At 57.2% G+C, this 24,726-nt stretch overlaps 1 protein-coding gene across 1 annotated transcript in view; it reads right to left on the reverse strand.

The window, feature by feature from the left end:
• Positions 1–4,702: 4,702 nt before the first annotated feature.
• IGF2R (insulin like growth factor 2 receptor) overlaps positions 4,703–24,726 on the reverse strand; it is a 101,746-nt gene continuing 81,722 nt past the window's right edge. The window contains exons 36-48 of the mRNA XM_065931019.1: positions 23,070–23,219; positions 20,450–20,611; positions 19,116–19,323; positions 18,698–18,844; positions 17,337–17,571; positions 16,302–16,438; positions 13,932–14,046; positions 13,013–13,159; positions 12,459–12,646; positions 8,766–8,952; positions 8,130–8,282; positions 7,186–7,255; positions 4,703–6,512 (exon numbers count right to left, since the gene is read on the reverse strand). Of these exons, the coding sequence (XP_065787091.1) occupies positions 6,105–6,512; positions 7,186–7,255; positions 8,130–8,282; positions 8,766–8,952; positions 12,459–12,646; positions 13,013–13,159; positions 13,932–14,046; positions 16,302–16,438; positions 17,337–17,571; positions 18,698–18,844; positions 19,116–19,323; positions 20,450–20,611; positions 23,070–23,219 (2,307 nt within the window). The 3' untranslated portion in view covers positions 4,703–6,104. The remainder of the gene's footprint in view (positions 6,513–7,185; positions 7,256–8,129; positions 8,283–8,765; positions 8,953–12,458; positions 12,647–13,012; positions 13,160–13,931; positions 14,047–16,301; positions 16,439–17,336; positions 17,572–18,697; positions 18,845–19,115; positions 19,324–20,449; positions 20,612–23,069; positions 23,220–24,726) is intronic.

Genomic DNA, 24,726 nt, shown 5'->3' on the forward strand with positions numbered 1-24,726 from the left:
CAGGAGAAAGGAGACCGGGGTTTTCCTACACACGAGGAGCTCACAGCATTTCTCCACCACAAGCGGCCCTGAACGCTCAGGCTTCTCGGCCTCGAGTCCTCCAGACGGTTTCACTGTTCTGAAACCTTGTCCAAGAGATCCTGACTTGGCCCTCAGCTACCCACCACCCTTTCCCACTAAGGAACCCACACCCTCCCTGCAAACTAGAGCGCCTGCGGTCTGCCAGGCTCCTCTCTTGGCAGGGAGAACAGAGCTGTGAACAGAGGAACCAGCGTCTCAGGGTAGAGATCTGAGCTCAGCGAGGGAAGTGTGGAGACGGTGTCTTCGCAGGTGGGGAGCGCGACCAAGATCTCGAGCAGGAAGGGATGGGGGGCTGCAGCCTTAAGAACCAGCGGTCAGAGGTGGCCTCTGGGATGCTGAGCCTCGAGGGAGGCCGGAGGCTGAGCCCTGGTGGGTAGAAACTGGAGGACGAACGTTCCAGAGAGGGGAAAAAGCTGAGGCCAGGCAGGCTGAGCGAGGAGGCCCGTGGGTTAGCCTCAGAGCCAAGCCAAGGGAGCAGGACTGAGGCCAGAGAGGTCTCGGGCCTAGATAAAGGGCCCCATGGGACCGGGGCTTCACCTGGGGGCGAAGCAGCCCCCCGAGGCCGTCTGAGCCAAGCATGGGGAAGCTGCCCCTGCCCCGCTGGGCCCTGGGGGCTGGACGGTGCGGCACCAGCAGGGCTGGAGAGAAACGCACTCAGGGTCTGATTGCAGGTGGAGGTGGGAGGATGTGCTGATGGGCTGGATGTGGGGTGTGAGGGCCAACAAGAGGTCCAGAGGCGCCAGGCGTTTGGCCCCAGCCTCTGGAAGGACGCCTTCCCTTGACCGAGGGGATGGGAGACGTCCACAGGGCGTGCGGACAGCACACGGGCAGAGAGGGGCTTTGGAGTCGTTCAGAGCTCACTTCCATCAGTACACCACAGATCTGGTAGGCCTTAACATTCATGCCTGTAAAATGGGTCCACACCCGCCCTCCCTCCTGCCCAGGGTGTGGCCGAGCGGATCAGGGAAGCCTGGGGCGGAGGGTGAGCTTTCCCGCAGAGGGCCCAGTGGTAGGTGCCTGGGTGGAGAGGCCCTTCTGGGCCGTCTGGTCTCTGCAGGGGCTTCCCCTTCAGTCCAAGTGCTACCACCACCCTGGATGAGACCTAAATGAAAGCACATGCGTTCTGGCTCCCCGGAGAGTTTCATTTAGGGACACGGAAAGTTTTAGTTTCATCTCATTGTCCCGTGTCGTGTGATATCCTTATCTTTGTCAACCATTTTTTCAGTACCACGGTATTTACTGAAAAAAAATCTGCGTCTAGGTGGATCCGTGCAGTTCAAACCTGTGCTGATCAAGGGTCAACTGCGCTTCAGCATCAGGGCTGAGGGTCGGTTTCTTGGGGACTGTGACCCCAAGGAGAAAGGTGTTGGGGGGACCCAAATGGTGGGGGCAGGGCGCAAAGCCTTCCTCGGGGGAGGGCAGGTGGGAGGCAGACAGCGGGAGGCCATCGTCACCGTTAACCATCTATGTGCCCTCGCAGAGTCCACCACGACCCTGCTCCATGGGACCGTCCGGGGAACAACAGAGCCCTGCCCACCGTGACAGCATCCCCAGCGGGCGGTCCACACACTCCCAGGTCCCAGGACCACCACGTGCTGCCCCTCATCTAGGAGACTCACCGGCCACGCTCCCTACTCTAACTTCACGTGCACTCAGCCATCTCTCCTTCGAAAGACCTTCCGAGAGGCCTCGTACCGAGAAAGGCCATTTCCCTTTAAATTCAGCCTTTTCCAAACTTTCTTGAACCTGACTCCTCTCCAATGTTTGCAGAACCTCTGTCAAAAACCACACAGGACAAGTGTTCCGTGCGGGGGGCGCCCTTTGGGGAGCGCGGCTCTAGGAGACAATGTGTCAATCAAAACGTGCTCTTCAAGTGTGACTTCTTTCATCCTGAGCCGCCTCCCCGGAGCTTGCAGCAGGAGTCGAAAGCCACGGGGTGGGCAGAGTGGGACAGCGGTGGGGTGGGCAAGGCCGGCCCCGAGGGGAGGGCGCCCGTCAGGGGTGGCAGAGGGTGACCGTGGATGAGGAGGGCAACCTCACGTCAAGGTCACGGAAGTCAAAGACCAACCTCCCCGATGGAGGGAAACTCAAGACAGGGCAAGTGAACGGGGTGGGATTCTGAGCGGGGTCCTTTCAGTGAAAAGTGTTGCCATGACAACCAGCCGACGGGAACCACAGCTTGAGGGTCCATGTTGTGTGTTGTTTGGGGGGTTGGGGGGGTGGTGACATCCCAAGGCATCAGGGAGGCAGTTCACTCTCACATGATTCAGGGAATAAAGTTCTTTGCCCTGTATGTTTCATCAATTTCATTTCTTTAATCTAAAGCCAAGGGTCACAGGGCCTGCCTGGGACCCGCCCCTCACGGCGCCCGCCCCCCGTGACTCAGCGCTGCTCCAGGGGCGTGAGGCCAGCTCCTGGGATGCTTTCTCCAGGGGGGGTGCCCAGAGCCGCCGCCAGGTGACCCCCCCATACGCTCACCCTGTCCAGGGGTGATGGGACCCTTTGTTCAATTCTGTTTTCCTCCAACTCTGTATCCAAATTAACAGTATAAATAAACTTTATTGAACTTGATTCACCAACTGCTCAAAACAGAAAGCAGCATAAGAAGAAAGGGAGTGAAAGTCCTTCAGTCGTGTCCGACTCTTCACGAACCCATGGACTGTACAGATCCCTGGAATTCTCCAGGCCACAATACTGGAATGGGTAGCCTTTACCTTCTCCAGGGGATCTTCGTAACCCAGGGATCGAACCCAGGTCTCCCACATTGCAGGTATATTCTTTACCAGCTGAGCCACAAGGGAAGCCCAAGAGGATACTGGAGTGGGTAGCCAATCCCTTCTCCAGGGGATCTTCCTGACCCAGGAATCAAACTGGGGTCTCCTGCATTGCAGGCAGATTCTTTACCGACTGAGCTATCAGGGAAGCCCATAGCTCATTACCAGCAAGAAGCAAAGAAATGTGAGTAATAACTCACAGCCTGACTCTGGCCTTCCCCTGCATCTTTAGGGAAAACAGTTCAGTTCCCCCAGGACTGGAACGACAGAGACTGTCACGGGGCTCTTCAAGCTCCATGACAACGCTCCGGCGTTAGCTCCCCAGCACCTCTGGCCACTCTGTCCCCAAACACCCGGCTCCCTACCTTGGGGTCCACGCAGCCCAGAGAGGCACCGCAGGACCGCCCTGCCCGGGACTCATGCAGTGACCCACCCCCAGGACGCATAGCTGTCAGCCACCCTTGAGCTGCCAACTCCCCGTCGCCAAGAAGTCATGTCCCGCCGGGTCGTGGGGGTTCTCCAAAGTTGGTGAAGGGGTTTCTAATCCATCTAACCTGGCCCCCACCCCAGGGCACACTGCCTGCTGGTGACCTGACCCCTGGAGGAAAGGTAAGACCTCCATGCCCACTTCTTGAACTGGTGCAAAGGGACGGAAGAATTCCTTCTAGATGTCCCCCTGGGGTGGCCATCGACCTCCCTGAAGGTGGTCATGGCCAGCGTGTGTCACAGGTTTCTGGAGAGCAGGCAGCTGCATCTAGAAAACTCTGGGTGGGAGCCAGGTCTCCACTCTCCCATGGATTTTCCTGGGCATGGGGTTTGCCTATACTGTCCTGAGCCTCCACTTAACCCAGCCCCCCACCAATTCAACACACAGTCTCAACAAAGGTGGGGCTTAAAATCTTGCTTAAAAGGAAACTAAATTAGACTCGTCAAAGGCTGTAATTCTTACTTGCTGTCAGGGAACGTTTTCCTAAGCTTCCTATGACCACAGCTAGCACAGACTGTCAGTCTATTTGCAGGGGCTCAGGGGAAGAGATTACTGAGGTGCTCAAGAAAAGAGCGTGAGCGAATACCTCACACGCGTGGTCACTTCCCCATCGCCCTGTGGCCGGCACGAGCTGACCTCCAGGGCAGACGGCCTGAGGCGCCGATGAAGGGTCATCAAGTTCACCCACAGGGCCCGCGAGTGCCCTTCTGGGCAGAGATGGCTCCTGTGTCTCAGTGAAAAGCGGTGGCTTGGACACAGCGTCCAAGAACCGGCAACCACGGGCTCACAATGTAAACCTTTGTAAGACCCTGGAGTGTCCATCTCGGGAGAAATGCTGTAAAGCCCTCAAGAGGAAAACAGTCACTCCAATTGGAAATAATCAGAAAACAAGCAGAAAGGAAGGACGCTGACTCCGATAAGTCTACAGTCAGACATCATACCTCCTGCTCGACCTGTCTTCATAGTAACATCCAGGAAGCTCTCGTTACCAGTTGGTCATTTCAGGTGGAAACCAGATTCATGCAAGAGAAGCCCCCCTCACTGCCCCATGTAAGCCTGGGCTGTGTACCAGGATCATGGGATCTGCACTCACAGTGGCTGTTTTGATAAAAAATAAATAAACATCCTAAGGCCTGCTTTCTTGGAAGGAGGAAGAACCAGGTGTGGGTGAAGCTGACAGAGGCCCCCATTGGCCTTGAGTGAGAATCTACACTCGGGGATACTCGGGGAGACTCGTGAGGGGTTGGCCGACACCTGGACACGACTGTCTCCGGAATGCAACAGGAGGCGCAGAGAGGGTATCGGACGCAGCAGCGAACTCGGGGGCTTTTCACTCAAGGGGAGAAAGCAGGACCACTCGTTTAATAATTTATCTTTTATTCAAATCGTTGAATACTTTATATTACAGTAAATTTGATTGGAAAAAAAAAGAAGAAAGAAATAAGTTTTTAAAAATACACTCATGTTGAAATCAAAGAAGCTAGCCAAACGGGAATACAAACCCAGGAACCCTGCGGGTTGGTTGGCTTTCCAGGATATGAATACCACTGAGTCTATATACAGCTCTATAAATGCCAGAAAAGTCATTCGTTAAACACTTCAGAGAAAGGCGCCAACAGCCGGGGAAGGACGGCGGTCCCCCTCCCGTCCTGCAGACCGGGCAGCCGGTCTCGGCGGTGCCCGGGGCGGGAACCCAAGTGCAAGGCTGGGAGCGAGAGCCTGGCCCACTGGCTTTCATGCAACTTCCGTGAGTCACGCACTGTGCAAATTAAGGCTTCTTATAGGTCAAATGGTCGATAGACACTTTTTTGTTTTTTTCTTAAAAAAATAAGCACAGTAAAGGTGGTATCATGAGAACCTGAAGAGGTGAGACCTACACCCCAAGTCTGGAAAAATGTCTGACATCTCAACTCCATTCTCTCAGACACTCATGCGCGCACATAGGCACATGCGCGCGCGCACACACACACACACACACACACACACACACACACATCAATCTTTGGGTGGGTTGTTTGACTTCACCAGCTGGCGAGAGAAATACTGATGGGTGTGCTCTCTGCACCTGGGATCGAAGACATCATGCAAAAAACAAAAGCTGCAGCTGTTACTGACTCGGGAGGCAGAGAGCGGGCGGCCCCCTCCACAGCCCAGGCAACTGGGGACCCACGCGAGTGCGCACGCACGCGTGTGCCCTGACGCCACAGAAGCAAAAGGGAGAAGAGAGAGTGGTGGAGTCTAACTGAGAGGATACATCGTGGACCAGTCAAAGCGGCCAAGCGCGCCCACGGCCTCCCCCTGCTTAAAGGATGGACAGGAAAGGTTACCCCCTGCCCGCAGGAAAGAACTGTTGGTGGTTTTTTTTTTTGTTTTTTTTTTGTTTTTCCTTTTTTGCAAACCTGAGTAATTGTCAAAAGTCAATAAATAGGAGGAGAGAATTAAATGCTAAAATATAATGATCAAATACCCTACAGGGCCTAAAGCAGCAAGGGTCTTCCTCAAACGCAGCCCTCGGTTCCGAGAGGCGTCTGGCCCTGCTGCCTCGGCAAGCGCACGCGGCCATGCTCAAGGCCAGGACTGGGGACAGACCCAGGGCAGGCACCGCCGTCAGCGGCTGCGCCTCCTCCCCGCGCCCACGGAGAGGGGCGCCCCTCCTCCCCAACCACCAACACTCTTCCCTTTTTTGAACAGTTTTCGTTAAAGGCCAAGGACAGAAGCATCATGGAGTCCGTTGGATTTGGTCAGAGCCGGCGCGCGTGAGCCTAGACGTGCAGGAGGTCCTCGTCGCTGTCATCGTGGAAGGTGCTCATGGGCGCGGCCGCCGCGCGGGGCCGCCCCCGGCGCGCCGGCTCCCCCCGCACCAGCCCCAGCCGGTCGTCCACCCGCGGGGGCAGGGGCACCTTCCTCGGCAGGGGCCGCAGCGGGGGGCCGCCCTCGGCGCCAGGCACCCGGCCCGGGGGGGGCACCTTCACCTCGGGGAGGGTCAGGACCTCATCCTCACTGTCCTGCTCGTCGCCGTGCAGGGCAGTGAGCGCATCGGCGGCCTTCACCGACTTTGTGGTGACGTGGCCATTCTCCTGGCCGTCCTTCCCGGGCCGTGGAGCCGGTGGCTGGATCTCCTCCATCAGCCACTCGGTCTCATTCTCATCCGCCTCTTCCTCCTTGTTCACCTGCCGGGATACCACAGGGACTGTGGGCCCACCCAAGCCCTCGTCTGACCACCCCGCTGAAACCCGCAGGTCACAGGATCCCCAGCAGGGAGAGGAAGGGGAAGGCTGGCAAGCGCCAGCTCCTGCTGAGATCTGACCGAGGCAGACAGGGTCAGGGACTCAGGGACCGGCCCCTCCGCTCCAGGAGCCCTCTGGGGTAGAGACATGCAGCAGGTGAGGGGAGCCGCGTGGACGACACCACATGGATGCGTGCGCTTGGGGGAGACCTTCTAGAAAGCAACTGGCAGGACAATCAAGAGCCAGGAGTGCATTTACGCCACCTGGGCTCAACTGCTAGAAACTCCACCAAAGGACATTGTCCAAATGCCAGAGACACAACAATTTTCATTGCCGTGTTTCCTGCAGAAGAGCCAAAAAAGTAGAAACGATCTGAATATTAAATGCCATACGAAATTAGCTGCAATCACAATGAGAAAACCTTGAAGAAGAAAGGACAAAGAATGTGTTCAGGTTGACAGCAACCAGAGACAATTTCCCCTTTGTGTGTTTCAAAAGGCCTGCGATATGGTTTCCTTGCAGCCACTAGCCGACATCGCAATGACACATGGACCCTGTGTGTGTCTGGGGGGTCGGGGAGGGGGCGGGGAACCGCCGGAGGCCTCAGCAGGCCTACCTTTGAGTACTTGTATGACACGTTCGCGCTCCGGCGGCAGCAGTTGGTGAGCCTGCTCATCACCATCTCCCTGCAAAGGGGGTTCCAGTTACTCCAGGCTGGAGCCGCCCCACCCCGGACCCCCCCTTGCCCCCCTTGCTTGCTGTGTCCACTCAAGCACACGCTCCCTCAACCCGCAACAGCAGGGCTGGGAGCCAAGTCAGAGGAAGGCTATGGAATCAGGAGAAGCAGATTCAAACCCGGTATGCAAAGACACACTCTGCTTTCGCAGTGTTAACAGAGATCAGAGTGAGTTACCGCATACCTCTGCACCTGTTTTTCCACATGCGGATGGAATGGGCCCACACCTCCCCGCCACCCCAGGACTGTGCTGAGATTATCGGGCCGAGTGGTAAACCCAGGGCCAGGTCACAGCCAGACCTGCCCGACTCCTGTGGCTGGATGACGGCCTCTGGGGCCGGGTTAGTGGCGATCAGCACTGCCCGACCCTCTCATTTGCCTCCGGATGGGTGGGCAGGTGAGGGGGGAGACAGGGAGCCCCAGAGCTGGCCCATCCCTGCCCTTGGGGGGCACACACTCAGAGCCCTGGGCCTCGTTCATGGGTGACGTGAAACCCGCTGGACAGTCACGCTGCCCTGCCCGTGAGTGACAAGACCTTTCACCCCCCAAAGGGGAGACTATGGATGGGATGAGGTCACAGCCGGCACCTCGTAAACGCTCCCCTCTTTAGGACAGGGGTCAGTCGATCAGAAGGCGGTCAGCTCACGCGGGGACATGTGCAGTGAGCCATGTCCTGGGGGCAAGGCGGGGTCAGGCTGAGGCCAACGGGGCGTCTGGCCGTGTGACCTGACAGCTCAGACGCAGGGGCAGTCACCACAGGAAAAGAGGAAGCCGGGGCTCAGCTCCGACCTCTGGCCTGGCCCCCCAGACCCTCCCCTCCTTACCGACGCTCCTTCTTGTGCAGCAGCAGGGTGAGCAGGCAGCCGGTGAGCGCCACCAGCAGCAGGCTGAGCACCGCCCCGACCGCCTGGCTGCGCTCCGAGAGCCCCTTGTGCTCCTGGGCGTCGTCCCCCGCGCTCTCCCCGTCGAAGCTTGCCCTGCAGGGAGACCGCAGCGCTCAACCCCCGCCCAGCGAGGTGAGGCCCGGCCCGGCCCGGCCGGGAGCTGACTGCACACCCACACCCACACCCACACACGATGACAGCGACACGAGCCACCAGTCGGGAGAACCCCCGTGGGCAAACCCCTCTGCTGACGAGACTGAGGAGGAGGAGGATCGGGGAAGGCGGAAAGACACTGCCTCGACGAGGAGAGCTGGTTTGGGGAACACGCGCTCACTCCCACCCCCACCCCGGGCTCGCTGACCCTGCTGCGGGGCCCCGAGGGCGCAGAGGCCCTTCTGGAGCAGAGACTCAGGGGGACACACCAGCCACCCTGGTCCTCCAGGACCAAGCCTCTCTGCTCTGGGAAGACACCGGGTCACAACCCAGGCAACACCTTCTGCCTCGCAACAACTCATCTCGGGACACAGCCTTGGTGCTCTGGGGCTGGCGGGGACACTGGGCCAGCGCCCCACTTACCCCAGTGGACACACAGCAGAGGTGTACCAGGAGAAGAGGTACTGGCAGTCAGCGGTCTCGTGGCTGAACTCGGGGATCCCGTCCTTCACCAGGGGGTCACAGTGGAAGAAGATGGTGGAGGACACAGACTTTGTCTTGTCTTTTCCACACTTAGAGGACGAGGCGAACACCACATCCAGGTCGCCATCTGTCAAAAAGGCAGGCACACACAGAGGCGCAGCACCGTTAACACGGGTGCCTCAACAGCGGGCTAAGTTTGCCTCTCCATCATCTGTAAAAGGTCTGCAGAGACTTAAAATCAGACGGAAGGGTCCTCCATCTCATGTCCCGGATGAGCTCTTCTGGGAACTCACACTCAGTGTGGCGGCCCTGCCCTAAGTCAGGAAGCAGGGGAGACTTGAACCTTGACCTAAGACAGGTCTGGCCTTTGTCCTCAGCAAACAACACGATGTGGAGTGGGGGCTGCCCACCCGTCTCAGTCCACCTGGACACTGGGCTCGACCGTGTTGGCAACCAGTCAATGAGCAAATCAGTCAGCCAACCAAGCAACTAACCAACCAGGCAGTCAACCAACCCACTAACCAGTCAACCAACCACTAATCAACAAACCAGCCAACTAACCAGCCAGTCAACCAACCCACTAACCAGTCAACCAACCACTAATCAACAAACCAGCCAACTAACCAGCCAGTCAACCAACCCACTAACCAGTCAACCAACTGCTAATCAACAAACCAGCCAACCAACGAGCCAGTCAACCAACCCACTAACCAGTCAACCAACCACTAATCAACAAACCAGCCAACTAACCAGCCAGTCAACCAACCCACTAAGCAGTCAACCAACCAGTCAACTAGTCAGTCAACCAACCAACCAACCAACCAGCCAGCAAACCCAATAAAAACCTGACTGATCAGTCACGCACACACAATGAAGAATCAATGAACCCCGGACACGGAGTCACAGGCGGGCCTCCCTGGTCAGCTTCTGAGCTCCCGTGCCTGTTGTCACACATTCATACTGTCACACACTTGTACCATCACACATTTATACGTAACACCTCCTGACTCCACGGGGAGAAGACAGCAGAAGCGTCTGGCTCCCTCCTGGACCTCACCCACGGTGCTTCTCCCACTGGCTGGTTTTAATTTATACCCTTTCACTGTAACAAACTGCAGGCATGACTAAGACAGCTCTTCGCAGTGATTCTCTTCCTAACGAACCATCACACCTGAGGAGCGCCCCCCAAACGTGCAGCTTGTGAGACGTGAGGGGACCCGTGTGGACCCTGCCTTGTGAGGACAGCTTGGCGGCCGGTTCGCCGTCGGCCCCGCTAGAGGGCCAGTCCTCACTCGTACGTAGCCGGCTGAGCCGCGACCCGCGCGCGCCGCCCCACAGGCTGGAGCGTGGACACAAACCCATGAGCTGTGAGGAGCCAAGGTGGTAACACCTAACCTCAGCCAGAGACGGGCCTGGAGGCCTTCCGCCCTCAGCCTCTCGAATGAATGCAGACGCGTGGCGGGGTGGGGTTAACCTGCACTTCTTCCTGATACGTGGACAAAGGTCTTAAAACCAAACCTATTTCCTACTGCTGGTGCGTGGAGTGAAAAGGTATGAAAGGATTTAATTAACCAAGAATAAATGCACAGAGGTATGCATGTACACACACACACAGAGGTATGCATGTACACACACACACACACACACAGAGGTATGCATGTACACACACACACACACACACAGAGGTATACATGTACACACACAGAGGTATGCATGTACACACACACACACACACACAGAGGTATGCATGTACACACAGAGGTATGCATACACACACACACACACACACAGAGGTATGCATGTACACACACACATGTACACACACACACACGCGTGCGCGCTCTCTCAGCCTGGGGACTGCACGAGGCCAACTGGACTAGACATAGGCCTCACAGACATAAGGTTCTCAGCCTGGGAACTGGGCCCCTGACCAGGGCTGCGGCGTGGAGCTGGACCGCTGCAGACACACCAGCGGCAGGGCCCCTGGGTGAGAGAAGGGAGCCCCGCGCTGGGTGTGGCAGTGGGGAAGTGGGGTGGGGTGGGCAGGCCGAGGTGGGCCAGCAGGAAGGCCCGAAGAGAGGCGGCAGGGTGCCTGCAGGTGTCCTCGACGGGGAGGTGTGGACGCCAGCACTCTGCCCAGAGCAGAGACGGGCTTACTTAGCTGCGCGGGAGACTTCTCCGAGACCCCGCCCACTCAGGGAGCAGCTACCCGCCCCCTCCTCTTGGGGAATCGCTCGGCGGCCCTCTGAGGTCAAAAGTCAGCTGGTTTTGTAAACACATTTAACTGTTTAAAAAAAAAAGCAAGTTTATTCACCTGGTTCAAAAATCAAACCATGAAATGGTTTACAGAGGAAGACTAGCTGTCGAAAACAAAAATGCAAGAGCTGCCTCCTGGAAATATTCTTCCCAGGTCAAGAAAGAATTAGGAAAGAAATGGGTGAGGGGAATAAGGAGGTACAAACGTCCAGTTACAAAAAAGGAGTGTACGTATGAAGTGCAGGGTGTGGGAATACAGTCAATAATTATGTCACTTCTTTGCATGGTGACAGATGACAACCAGACCTAGTGTGGTGGTGATTTTGAAATTCACGGAAATGTTGAAAACGCTATGTCGTATAACTGGAACTAACACAGTATGCAGGTCAATTATGTCTCAGAAACAAACCAACAAACTCACAGAAAAAGAGGCAAGATTTGCAGTTACCAGGGGTGTAATACTCAGGATGCCACACACCACATGCTAAATGTGACGAATCCTGCTGTACAGTAAAAGAATAAATCCTAAGAGTTCTCACTACACAAAAAAAATAATTTTTTTTTCTACTTTGATTTTGTACCTATAGGACATGATGGACATTCACCAAGTTTACTGTGACAGTCGTTTCATGATGTATTTAAGTCAGATCGTTATCCTGTACACCTTAAACTTATACTGTGTTAGTCGTTCAGTTGTGTCCGACTCTTTGAGACCCCATGGACTGTAGCCCCCTCAGGTGCCTCTGTCCACGGAATTCTCCAGGCAAGAATACGGGAGTGAGTTGCCATTTCCTTCTCCAGGGGATCTTCCCAACCCAGGTCGCCTGCATTACAGGCAGATTCTTTACCATCTGAGCTATGGCTCTATGTCAATTATACCTCAACAAAAAGGAAGGGAAAAAACAAACACCAGACAAAGCTGCATCCCTGTAGCGGAAGGCCTTCCTCCACACCCACTGCGGGCACGCGGGCCTTCCTCCACACCCACTGCGGGCACGCGGGCCAGGTCTCTCTCTTTTCATCCTTTTAACAGGCGCAAAATCTCTTACCCCCACGCCAGTAACATCTGAAGTTCCAAAATAAAGACGCATTGAGATGAAAACCAAACCAAAGGTAATTCCAGCCGTGGTCCTCCATGCCCACCTCACCACCTCTGGTTTAGACCAGGCCTTGCACATCTGTTGAGGATGTAAACCTTCCCGACAGCGAACCGCTGGGAGCACGACACGAGCTGCTCAGTTCTCAAGACACAGGATCGGACCTGGGGCTATCGTGTTAAAACCCATCTGACGTTTTAACCGAGAGGAGTGTGTGCTCGTGAAAAGGTTAATGTTCCTCCGAGGAAGCTAAACGTGGCGCACGGGTGGGGAGAATTACCTTGAATGTAGTATCTGGTTTGGTCAGAGGTTCCGATTTTGCGACTGAAGTGCTGGTCGTTGGCCTTCCTCTGACAGATGCTGGCCCCGGAGCAGGCGGGGTTGCTGGAGCCCGTGATGGACGAGAGCTGGATCTCGTACACGTACTTGTCCCCGTTGGTCCTCATGTCCCCGGAGGCGCTGAATCGTCTGAGGAGACAGAAAAGGGCTCAGGGACAGTCCTGGATCCCGGGGCCCACCTAGTGACGCTGCTAAGAAACTTACAAAAACACTAGTAAAGCCAGAGGGTTCCTCATCAAAAATCCTTCCAAAAGGTTCCAGCTCTGACCCCTGAGCTTATCACAAATGGCAAGAGGAGGAGCAACGTTATTTTTACCCTCAAGAGACCGCACCATCTTTGGGGTTCGACTGGACAGCTAAGCAGTGCCTGCCCTCTGAGTGAGACGTGACAATGTAACTGGAAACAGTAACTACAACATGCAGACACACAAACCTCTTCATCTCGCAGCCCTCAGCCCGGCAGAGACGAGGGGATTACGGGGCGGCCCCACTTACTTGAAGTAAATGTCCCCGAGGCTGAAGCTCTGGCCGTTGGCGGGGTTGATGATGGTCCCGTTCACCATCTGCACCTCCTGAGGCTTCACGGCACAGGCCCCCCGCGAGTCCCAGCTGAAGTGGTAGGTGCAGCTGTCGGCGTCAAACCTGCAGGGGCACACGGACCGCGGTCACGGCCGCCCTTCCGCCCGCCTGCTGGGGCCCCGGAAGCCTCCACCGCCCAGCCCTCCCTGCCTCCAGCCAGGAACCAGACGCTCCAGGCTAGGAGGGCGACTTCATCTCCCTTCCCCCCAACACCATCCAGCTCACCACGTGAAAAAAAAGCAGGCAAGCACTTCAACACATAATTTTTTTATATTTAGACACTGGGCAACATCTAACAGCTGGGAAGATCTACTCCCAGATTTCTGAAAGCCTGCTTTACAAGCATTGATTTCGACCCTTTGACAGTGCCTGGGTCTCGCCTTTCCGAAGCCCTGCTTCTAGAAGGCATTGGGTCTGTTCACCAACCACAGCTCACATGCTCCCTCTGCTGGCCAAACGCCCTTCCAGCACCAGACGCAGAGACTCCCAGCAAAATAACAGGGCTGGCCATGGGCGGCACTCATCAGCAAAGCCTCTTTTAGTTACACTGCAACCCTGAAGACGGAGCCCGGTGAAATCCCACTTTATGCAACTGCTTTATCAGTCTCGTGCACGGGTCCCAGCCTCCATCCAGGACTCCTTCCTTGCGGAGTGGCCCTGGCCCCACCAGGCCAGGGGTCTCAGGGGCCGGTCGCCCCCTCGCTACTGTGACAACCCCAGTATCCTTTCTGCGGCACGCACACTACACCGCCAAGCAGAAACCGCGGGGAGGAGCTCTGACGGGGGCCCGGCCCACCCAGCGCCCAGCTCCACCGGGGGGCCCCCGCAGCCTCACCTCGTGAACGAAGGCCGGCCCACTGTCTTGGCGCAGGTCAGCTCGATGACAGCTGATGCCGTCTTATTGTCCCCACAGCGGTGGCCTTTAGAGTAAGTTACGGTGACTCTGTCATCTGAAACAGACCGTTGAACTGACATTATCTCTGGGGCATCCTAGGAGCCTCCGGGTCAGAAGTGGCTCTGAGGACTCATCGCCCTGGCGGTCAGCACCACCCAGCTTGGTGACTCACGCCCGGCCCGTGTCACTACCTGCCTGGCCGGAGGAGCCCGGGGTCACACCTCAGCCCCTGCCTGTGATCACTCTCCTGTGTGCTAGGGAGACCCCAGGGCGTGCGGCTCAGGGCTGAGAGGGGAGCCCCCCGCACAGCGTGCGTGCAGGGCTGGACTGCAGGTCATGGCGGCAGCCTGCGGTCCCCAGCTCCCTGCAACCTCTGTGCCAGCCCGGCGCTTCCCCCACGTGCCCCACGAGCCGCCCGGGAAGAACAGGCCAGGGGCGAGACCTCCACCCCGCAGAGAGACGGCCCGCACAGAACTGCTCTGGTCTGCTCGGTTGGCTCCACACGGAGCTCTGCCTGCTTCTGAGGAGGACACGGTCGAGGAACCAGCAGAGCCCTAGTCCGCAGGGGCCAAGGGAAGCAGGGACACGCGTTCAGCGGCCCCGCTCCCAGGAGCCAGAGGTTCTGAGAGCTGCCCTGGGGATGCCCGAGCTCAGCGCTGCTGAGCGGATGGATGGTGGTTCCAGGGGCCAGGACATGGCGGTCCTCAGGCCCGGCGCTCAGCACAGGGCAGTCCTCGGGCCTGGCGCACACACACCCAACCCACATCCTTAGAGGCAGCGGGTCCGGGACAGGCAGGACCAGCTGCCAGGTGACCTCCAGGCATGGCCAAGGCACAGGGGCCACTCAAGGGTTGCTGAGGGGTGAGACCCAGGCTCCCGACCCCAAGCACGGTCAAAGCAACTCTGGGTGAATTTGTTATAAATAATTGGGCTTCTCTGGAAAATTCTGGAAGGTTCACAGCTTCAAAGAGAAACTCTTAAACTTCTGGAATATGGAAACAACAGGTGAAGGTCCTGACGCACTGCTCCCCCTGCAGATGAGATGGGCAGCACTCTTGGCCTTCCAGGCCTCAGGCACTCAACCTGGGAAGTGGACTAAGACGTTGACCCAGAGAACTGTTGAAGGTTACACGTGTACACACACATATATGACACACACACGTAAGAAGCATGGTTCTTGAGGACTGCTGGTTCCTATGATAAGAGTCTGTCTCTTCACCCCATAAGGGGATGTGTCCTAAGTGAACCTGGGGTCACGGTGACCGGCCTTAGATGGTTGTCCTGTTGGGGCCTGAGATGTAAGATCCCACCTGGTGTGTCAGAGAACAGGAGGTCTCACTATTTTTTTCAGGAGACTTCAGCCTCCTAGTCTTTGCACTCGGCCGTGGGAAACCACGGGAAAACCCGGGTTCGACATACACACGACGAGGCACAGAACAGAGCTGCCCTCAGCCCCTGGCTGCCCTTCGTGGCAGCAACAACTGAGATCTCCAAGGTCATGGGCTGGGAGGGCTGGACACTTCTGCTGGGGCCTCGGTGGGGCGTCACTTCACCCCCACTTCCAACCTACAGAGTCAGGCTTTTTCTCCGGGTGACAGTGGTCCTCCAGAATTCCTTTCTCCATTTCAACAGCTCGAGTGGACTAAGTCTCCCTGTGCTTTCATCAGGACAGCCTGGGGACCCCCCGGGGACACCACCCTCCCCACAGATGAACAGGCACAGCGACGGTCTTCTTTCTTGTCCCTCCCACCGCCCCTGACTGTCCCTAAACTAAGAAAACCCGACCTTCTCCCTTCGCATGATGAAAGAGTCTCACTCAACAACCAACTGCAAGAGGAATTTTCTATCAGAACCATTAACAAAGAGCTTCATTCCGCGATGCCAAATTACTAAGACATTTACTAGGCTGTACCTGGATGGTCCTGACCAGGTTTTCATGTCTGTCGTCCGGCTTCTCCCGAATAAACCCGTGCACGGAGACTCAGGCACTCAGCCCACAGGTGGAGCAGGGACTCAGGGGCGCCCTGGACATCCCACCCTGCTTCCTGAGCACAAGAACCTTCCCAAGACCACCCAGCCCTCTGGACACAGGCCGGACCTGCCGCCTCAGAGGACACGAGGCGGTGCTTATTCTAACGCTTCAGGAGGCACCAGGGTGCCTGGAAAAAGGTTACTGAGAACACCAGGCCTGCAGGTTCCAACGGAGGCCAGTGCTGACCCTCCAGTCCCAGGACGACACCCTCACCTTCCCAACTCACACGGACCTACACAGATGTGACACGTGACCGCAGGACAGGACCCGGGCCTTACCTACAACGTCCAGCTTCTGCGTGTGAACGAGCCCGAGGACCTGCACCTCTCCAGAGGCGCTCTTTTTGCACACGCTGGCTCTCTCCGAGCAGTCCTGGGGTCCCTTGTATATCTTCTGACACAGGTTGATGTAGTACCTGCAAAATGACGCGGCAGGAGGCGAGGTCAGCGTCTGCCCTGACACGCTTGGGGGCAGCTCTTCCCACTCTTTCAGAAGAGGCCACCGCCCAAGCGTCCCCCAGCACCTCTGGACAGTCTCTGGGTAAACAAAGGCCAGAGAGCGGGTGGACGCCGAACATGCGCGCGTGCCCACCGGGCCCACGGGGCGAGTCCCGAGACTCGGGCGGCTGAGAGTCAGGACTGGCAGCGCTCAAACCCTGGGGAGACGTCCCCTGTCTTCAGGTTACCGAGGCCTCCAGGTCTACGCTCCCCACTGCGGGGAGGATGGATGCGCGCCTGGCTCCATGCGTGGAGCAGTCGGGCCAGCACGGCCGAGGTACTCGGGGCAGCAAAGCGGGGCGAGTTAACACCCCCACCAACCCAACACAGTGGGGTGGTTTAGTCAAAGTCGTGTCCGACTGTTGCAACCCCGTGGACTACAGCCTGCCAGGCTCCTCTGTCCACGGGATTTCCCAGGCAAGAATACTGGAGTGGATTGCCATTTCCTTCTCCCGGGGACCTTCCTGATCCAGGGATGGAGCCTGGGTCACCCGCACTGCAGGCAGATTCTTTACCGACTGAGCCACCGAGGAAGCCCAACATGGATGGCGTCCCAGACAAGAAGCAAACCGCGCCTGATTCCATCAGGCCCGCAGCTGGTCACCAGCTGCTTTGGGATCTGAAGGCTGGCTTTAGCTGCCTCTGCTTCCAAACCACCCGGCATGCACCAGGCCTCCCCGAGCAGAGGCCCGAGGCCGTCGCGCCTTCAGCACTGGAGCTTGAAGCGCTGTGTGCTCGCCCTGTTGGGACGCCGGGGCTGTGACGGACGCGGCCGGCTCGGGGGGGACGGGGGGTTGGGGTGGGGGGGGTACTCACGAAGCTCCATCGTGGACAAAGGACCAGGAGCCGGTAAGGGACGAGAGCAGCCGCAGATCGTAGGTCCGGTGCTTCTGGATGAACTTGCACTCCATCTTCTTCGGGGGGCAGACCACCTTTGTCTTCCACTCGAAGGTCACCTCGCACCCGCGCACCTCACTGAAGACCTGGGGCCGCCCCACGTCGGCGTCCTCGTCACACTTGAAGATGATGGTGGACGTCCGGTGGCTGGTGGCTGGGGTGGCACGCGAGGCGAGTGTCAGGCCCCCCCGGCCCAGCCGGGGTCCCCCCTCCGCGGCACCAGCACTGAGGGGTGCTGTCCATCCCGGCCGCTCCCCACTTCCTGCTGTTTCATTCCCGTCTCAACCCTAAAATCCGGACCAAGTTCCCCTTCCGCAAACCCCACAGGGACAGTACAATTCCTTGCGAACAGACATCACCTGATTAAAGCACAAATGCTAACGCTAAAAACAGTGATGATGAGCCTCCTATAATAACCTAAAGCCGCGTCATCTAACCTACTAGGGAAAAGACCCTGTCGTAATAAGCTGCCAAAGAAGGCTACGTTAGTCCCTTGTAGACTTAATGTTTCTAATTCCTTGTGTGTGTGTGTGTTACTTGCTCAGCTGTGTCCAACTCTTTGTGACCCCCCGGACTGTAGCCCACCAGGCTCCTCTGTCCGTGGGCTTCTCCAGGCAAGAACACTGGAGTGGGTTGCTGCTCCCTTCTCCAGGGGCTCTTTCCGACCCAGGGATTGAACCCGGGTCTGCTGCATTGCAGGCCGCTTCCTTCCTGTCTGAGCCACCACGGAAGCCCTAATTCCTTAACATGTATCATTTTGTTCTGTGGCTACTTACAAGAACTAAAAATTTCTCATGCACTCGTCCCATCACCTTCCTTGAGAACCCACATCTGTCTGCGCCCCGCGTGTTACTAAGACTCTCGTGTGTCTGTTCTCCATGCGGCAGCAGGGGCACTGAGAGCCCCCTCCGCCCCTGCTCGGCACAGCCCGCTGCAGAGCCAACGGTCAGCACAGCAGGCCCTGCAGACCTGATGACCCCTCACCACCCTGCAGACCTGGGACAGCAGCAATTCTAACGCACATGGACGTGAGCCACCGGCGCTGAAAACACTGGCATGTGGACATGAGCCCCTGGAGGTGCGGAGGGGGAGAGCTGACCACCCCACACCTATCTGTCACCTGGCCCCATAGAGCAATTAAGGACGACTTTTCTTTACGGAAAATAGCCCTGACGAGAAAACACCACATGCAACAGAAGCGCTGCCGCTAACGTGGACGGTCCAGGAAGACCTGAGCATGAAGCCAGGCCTCCAGCGGGGGCCACAGCGCGCCCACTCACAGTGCCTGCAGAAGCCCCACTCGTGGTCTCTGTCGTAGTTGGCGGTGGTCGCACACCAGAGCCTGGCCCTGCTCTCCACGACACACTCCTCGTAGCTCTTCCCGTTGAACACGAAGGGGAACACACATGGGTCGCCGTCCTCAGTTTCTGGGAAGGAGAAATCAGAGTGACCCCGATTATTCTCACCGCATTGGCCATGCCTGGCCACGGGCGGTCACCTTGAACGATTCCCCGTGGAAAGCCCCCCTAAACTGACTGACGGTTCGTGGGCCCGAGCGCTCACACTCAAGGCTGGTAGAATGGACCGTTCCGTGCGCTGGGGCTCACGGCACCTGGAACGTCATTCCTCACTTCCCTCCTGCTGCTGTGTCTAATTCCGTGTCTACCGGAAACAGACACTCCACCTGCGAAGACTCACCTGGAGGGCAAGTGTCTCCGTTGGCATAACTCAGAATGACGGCTTCGTCCTGATGCCTGTAGTCTAGCTTCATGGATGCCAGCCGCCCGAAAGACGCCCCCTTGGTCCCAGAGAGCAGGCAGACAGCGCCGTCCTTGCAGCCTCCTTCGTCCAGACCCGCGGCAGAGGTACACACCCCCACACTGTAGGTGTGCGGGCCTCGGGTCACCTGCAGAGACACCGCCCCACGCTGTGACTGGGTCTCGGGGGGGACAAGGCCAGCGCTGGGGAGGGGGGTGGGGCACGAGCAGGAAGGCGGAGCTCTGTCCACGGGCGTGCAGGCGCCTGAGAGCTCACCCTCCTTCCCCCCCTGCAGAGCGCGACGCCCTGGCCACTCCCGGGCACGTCCCTCCTCACCGGGACCGTGCCTCCCGGTGCAGCACTGCAGTCCACGCTCCCACAGGCCCCCAGCTGCCCGCCCCCTACCCTCAGCCACGTCTCCTGCCGGTAACCCCGGAGTGCTGAGGACTCGGGACTGAGCAGAGTAGCCACGACCTAACTGAACACGGTTCTTCCTGGCCGCCCCGCCGCGGCAGGCTCTAAGCTGCTGCGCACCCGTCCTGGGGGCCTGCGCCCAGGCAAGATCTCTTGTTCTGGGAGCCAGACGGCTGGCACCTGGGCGTACGACTCGGAGCTCACCACCGCTCTCCGGCTGCCACACGCCAGGAGGCGCTGGCATCTTGCAGGCGTGGTCCAACCAGTGTGCCTCTGTAACATCTACAACGCAGGGACGGCTTGGTCCACAGCCATGTGCCTCTGTAATGTCTACGTCACAGGACTGTGAGCCCCAGCCCCTGAGGCATAACGCACAGCCCCCCGACATTCAGGCTGGGGCGAGGCCAGCCCCTGACACCCAAATGTGTCTCAGGTCAGGGCTGGGGGGTGGTCTCTGGGCGGCAGGCAGAGGCAGAGCCACCCCCTCGGGCATGTGGTCACTCACACGGCCCTGAGTGGCCTCTTGCTCTCCGCGTATGACATGGAAGAGGCCCCATGACCCTCCTCACTGAATAACTGAATCCTTGCCAAGCCCACGAGAAAGACTTACTCCGAACCGTGGGCACAGCTCGGGCATGAGCCGTGACTGGTTGGCACGCTGTCCAGCGCCCCCGGCAGGCCAAGCCTGCATCCGGGACAGAGAGAGGACCACCCCATCCGTCCCCCAGACCCCACAGTGCCTGAGGGACTGCAGACTCTCCAGCACTCACGGAGGCCACATCATAACGCACAGAGGAGCCCGAGAGCGAAGCCAGGCGGCAGGGGCCCCCGAGACCGCAGGCTCCGGGGCGCGGCGATACCTTGAAGGTGCTCTTGGACAGGCTGGACAGGTTGAAGCTGTAGTACAGCTGCTCGTCCCTGAGGGAGCAGCCCTCTGTCCTCACTTCGTCGGGACAGACCAGCGGGGTCTCCCACTCGAACACAAAGTCACAGTCACTGGTCCTCAGCAGTTTTGGTGTCCCCTGTTTGGGGTGGAGAAGCAAGTGTGAAATCCACGTGGATTAACAAGCACAGTAACCTCCCTGCTCCCCCCGCAGGGCTGGGAACCCCAGCCCCAGGCACTGCGGGCTCAGAGATGCTCCCAGACCACCAGGGGTCCCGGGTGACCCACGGCAGGCTTCCCTTCAAGAGCAGGGAGCCACCGTCCTCGCCAGAGGCAAGCAAGCAGCAGCCCCGCCAGGCAGGCCTGCCTGCACCCAACTCCCCTCCGCCCCCCAGACCCCTGTGTCCCTACACTTAGCATGCCAACACTCCAGACTACCAGCTCAGACAAAAGGGGGGGGGGTCTTCAAACTGCGACAGGGAAGCCTGAGACATCGAAGAATCTCTGGCGGCAGAGGAGGGAGCAAGTGTTTCCTGTACATTCGAGGGGGCGTCCCCACCCACGTCTCTGGAGACTGAGGGGATGTTTATACTAAGGGCGAGACATGATCCAGCCGGACATTCCACAGGCCAAGTATCTAAATAAATATCCATCAACGTCCTTACTGCCTCCCCCCTCGTTCAGCGGCAGCCGTAAAAACAGATGAGGAATTTTATTAATTGTTGCTGACAATGTGTTTTTCTATTAATGTATGTGGAGGAAGTATTTCCACTGAAGATAAAAAAACAGAGGGGAAGGAAACTTCATTAAAAGTCTCTCCAAACTGGACCGCACACGCAGTGTGAGATGCCCCGCTTCTGAGCCCCCCCAAACACCCATCGCCCTCAGCACTCCACTGCTCTGAGACCCAGCGCAAGTCCAGGGGGGAGCTGTGGACACGCGTCCAGAGCCCCCCAGACACGCGGATGGACATGCAGAGACAGAAGGGCTGGCGGATCATGGCAGCCCGCACCTTGGTCATCCGGACTCCCCTCCCATCCAGCAACGTGTGAACAGGGGCGACGTGTCGGTCCAGGAGCTGCGGGGTTTCCACGTGGACACCCAGGAGGGCAGCCCTTGGTGTCTCCCCTTCTCTCAATTGCTGGACCGTCCGTCCTGGGAAAGGTGGCCGTGAGCCACTTCCTGCCACCGTCCACTCACCCACGGTGCCCATTCCCATCAAAGGACGTGTAAGCTTTCCAGAGTTTAGGAATTTCAGAAGCACACATATGGGGGAAGGGAGAGTTTAGGGAGTTTCCGATGGACACGTACGCAATGCTATATTTAAAATGGATAACCAAAAAAAGACCTGCTGTCTGGCACAGGGAACTCTGCTCAATGTTAAGTGGCCGCCTGGATGGGAGGGGAGCCTGGGGGAAAATGGATGCCTGGATGTGTCTGGCTGAGTCCCTCTGCTGTCCACCCGAACTATCCCGACACCGTTAGTGGCTGTGCTGTTGTGTTATTCGGTCACTAAGTCGTGGCCAACTCTCTGCAATTCGATGGACCGCAGCACGTCAGCCCTCCCTGTCCCTCACGCTCTCCCGGAGTTGGCCCAAATTCATGTCCATTGAGTCAGCGATGCCACCCGACCATCTCATCCTCAACTATACGCCAATACAAAATAAAAAGGCAGCAGAGAAGGGCTGAGACCCAGGCCGCCAGCACAGAGCTTTCCAGCGGAGCAGTGGTGGGGATCCCTGCCCATGCAGGGCAACGTGACGTCAGGCAGCCCTCCCAGGTCATCACAAAACAGGGGCTGCGAACCACTGGTTTATCTCCTGTTCCCAGAGGGAGGGCAAGAGAAAACTTATGCAAAACTCCTTACAACGAAACAGCGCTCTTTTTTAAAGGAAGCTGTTTTTTAACTGCACATAAGAGAAGAATCAATGGCCTCCTTAAAAGCAAATGGTACAATATCCCAGCTACTGATACTTTTATCCCAAAGGTCTTCTTTCATTTGCTAATTTCCGAAATGTGAATTACGTCCTGAACGATTACAGCTGCCAAAATGTCTGACTTCCCAACAAGAATAAAATCAATAATGTTAAAATTTAAAAAAAGAAAACCAAAGTTGGCATTTTAGAATGATGGTAGGGAGGTAGCTTAGACAGTAAAGACTTTGCCTGCAATGCAGGAGACTCGGGTTCGATCCCTGGGTCAGGAAGATCCCCTAGAGAAGAGAACGGCTACCCACCCCAGTGCTCTCGTCTGGAGACTCCCACGGACGGAGGAGCCTGGCGGGTGACAGTCCATGGGGTCGCAAAGAGTCGGACCCGACTGAGTGACTAACGCTTTCTTTCACTTCCAGGCAAAGGTGAAGGCTACTTCTTTGCTCGAGTATTTCACGTTTTTAAATTACAACAAGCCTCCTTGTGCAAGATCTGCCCTGGTAACTCAGGGAGGGCTCCTTATTGCTGAACTGAGGGCCTGACGTGATCCCACAACACACAGCGCAAGGCAGGCACCCCGATCACGGGCACAGCGCTTCGTGCGTCTCGGTTCTGGCTGGCCGACCCGCACACCAGCTCCCACCTTGTACACCAGGGCTCACTTACCATGCTCACGCCCCGCTTACAGTGAAACGCGATCAACGAGGTGTAGTTGAAATGCCGATCCGCCAAGCAAGGCGTGCTGCTTTCAAAGTTCAAGTAAACTTCGTTGGCTATGGGATTGAGGATCGGAGGTCCTGCCACGCGGCCAATATCCTGAACAAAGAGAAAGCAGACGACGTTTCAGGAAGGTAATCACTCGCCAGGTTAGAGGAATAAGGGCTGACAGAGGAGTTACAGAAACTGCACGTCCTGTTTTGAAGACAAGCAGCACCTGAAGAACCGTGTTACGAGCAGCTCGCCGGGAAAGTCCTGACAGTAAGGCGCGCAGAAAGAAACCTCGCTTTGCCAGGCGACGCCCGGGTGGGGACTGGCTACATGAGCAACCGTGGCTGTGCCCCTCCTCAGGGCTGGGCGTCCCTGGGGGCTTGGAAGGTGAAGAACCTGCCTGAGTGCAGGAGACCCGGGTTCGAGCCCTGGGTCGGGGAGATCCCCAGAGGAGGGTATGGCGCCCCACTCCAGTATTCTTGCCTGGAGAGTCCCATGGACAGAGGAGCCTGGCGGGCTACAGCCCACGGGGTCGCAGAGTCGGACACCACTGAGTGACTGACACTTAACTAAGGGACGAGTTTATCACCAAGGGTCCATTGTCGAAGATTCGAGGCAACAGGAGTCTCAGGTCACACCCAGAAGGCTGCTCAGTCTCCTGACCTGCCGGCGGGAGGCAGGACCCCACAGGGCCGCCCCGTCTCCTCAGCAGCGCCTGAGGCGTGTCCTCAGGGGGACACGGGGCACGCGCACACACAGTCCCACCACCTCCTGCGGCTTCACTCAGCCCCTGGCACACACCGGCTGCTCAGCCAGGGTTTTTGAGGAGATAGACACACAAATGAAAGAAATGTGACTGGTCAGGAATGGTGTGTATGTTATGTGTGTGTGTGAGTGTGTGTGAGAGAGATGAGTGTGCGTGTGAGATAAGTGCATATGTGAGACGAATGTGTGTGTGATAAGTGTGTGAGATGAGCATGTATGTGAGATGAGTGTGTGTGATGAGTGTATGTGATGTGTGTGAGAGGTGAGTGTGTGTGAGAGGTGAGTGTATGTGGTGTGTGTGAGGTGAGTGTGAGAGGTGAGAGTATGTGTGATGTGTGAGAGGTGAGTGTGTGTGAGATGAGTGTGTGTATGTGGTGTGTGAGAAGTGAGTATATGTGTGGTGTGTGAGAGGTGAGTGTGTGTGAGAGGTGAGTGTATGTGGTGTGTGAGAGGTGAGTGTGTGTGTGAGATGAGTGTGTGTATGTGGTATGTGAGAAGTGAGTATATGTGTGGTGTGTGAGAGGTGAGTGTGTGTGGTGTGTGAGAGATGAGTGTGTGTGAGATGAGTGTGTGTGTGGTGTGCGACAAATGAGTATGTGTGTGTTTGAGATGAGTGTGTATATGTGGCGTGTGTGAGATGAGCATGTATGTGAGATGAGTGCATATGTGAGACAAATATGTGTGTGTGTGATAAGTGTGTGAGATGAGTGTGAGTGTGTGTGATGAGTGTGTGTGTTAAGTGTGAGACATGAGTGTGTGTGAGAGGTGAGTGTGTGTGTGTGAGATGAGTGTGTGTATGTGGTGTGTGAGAGGTAAGTGTGAGAAATGAGTACATGTGTGGTGTGTGAGA

This window comes from Muntiacus reevesi, chromosome 3 (genome assembly GCF_963930625.1).
Source record: "Muntiacus reevesi chromosome 3, mMunRee1.1, whole genome shotgun sequence".
In the NCBI taxonomy this organism is placed as follows: Eukaryota; Metazoa; Chordata; class Mammalia; order Artiodactyla; family Cervidae; genus Muntiacus; species Muntiacus reevesi.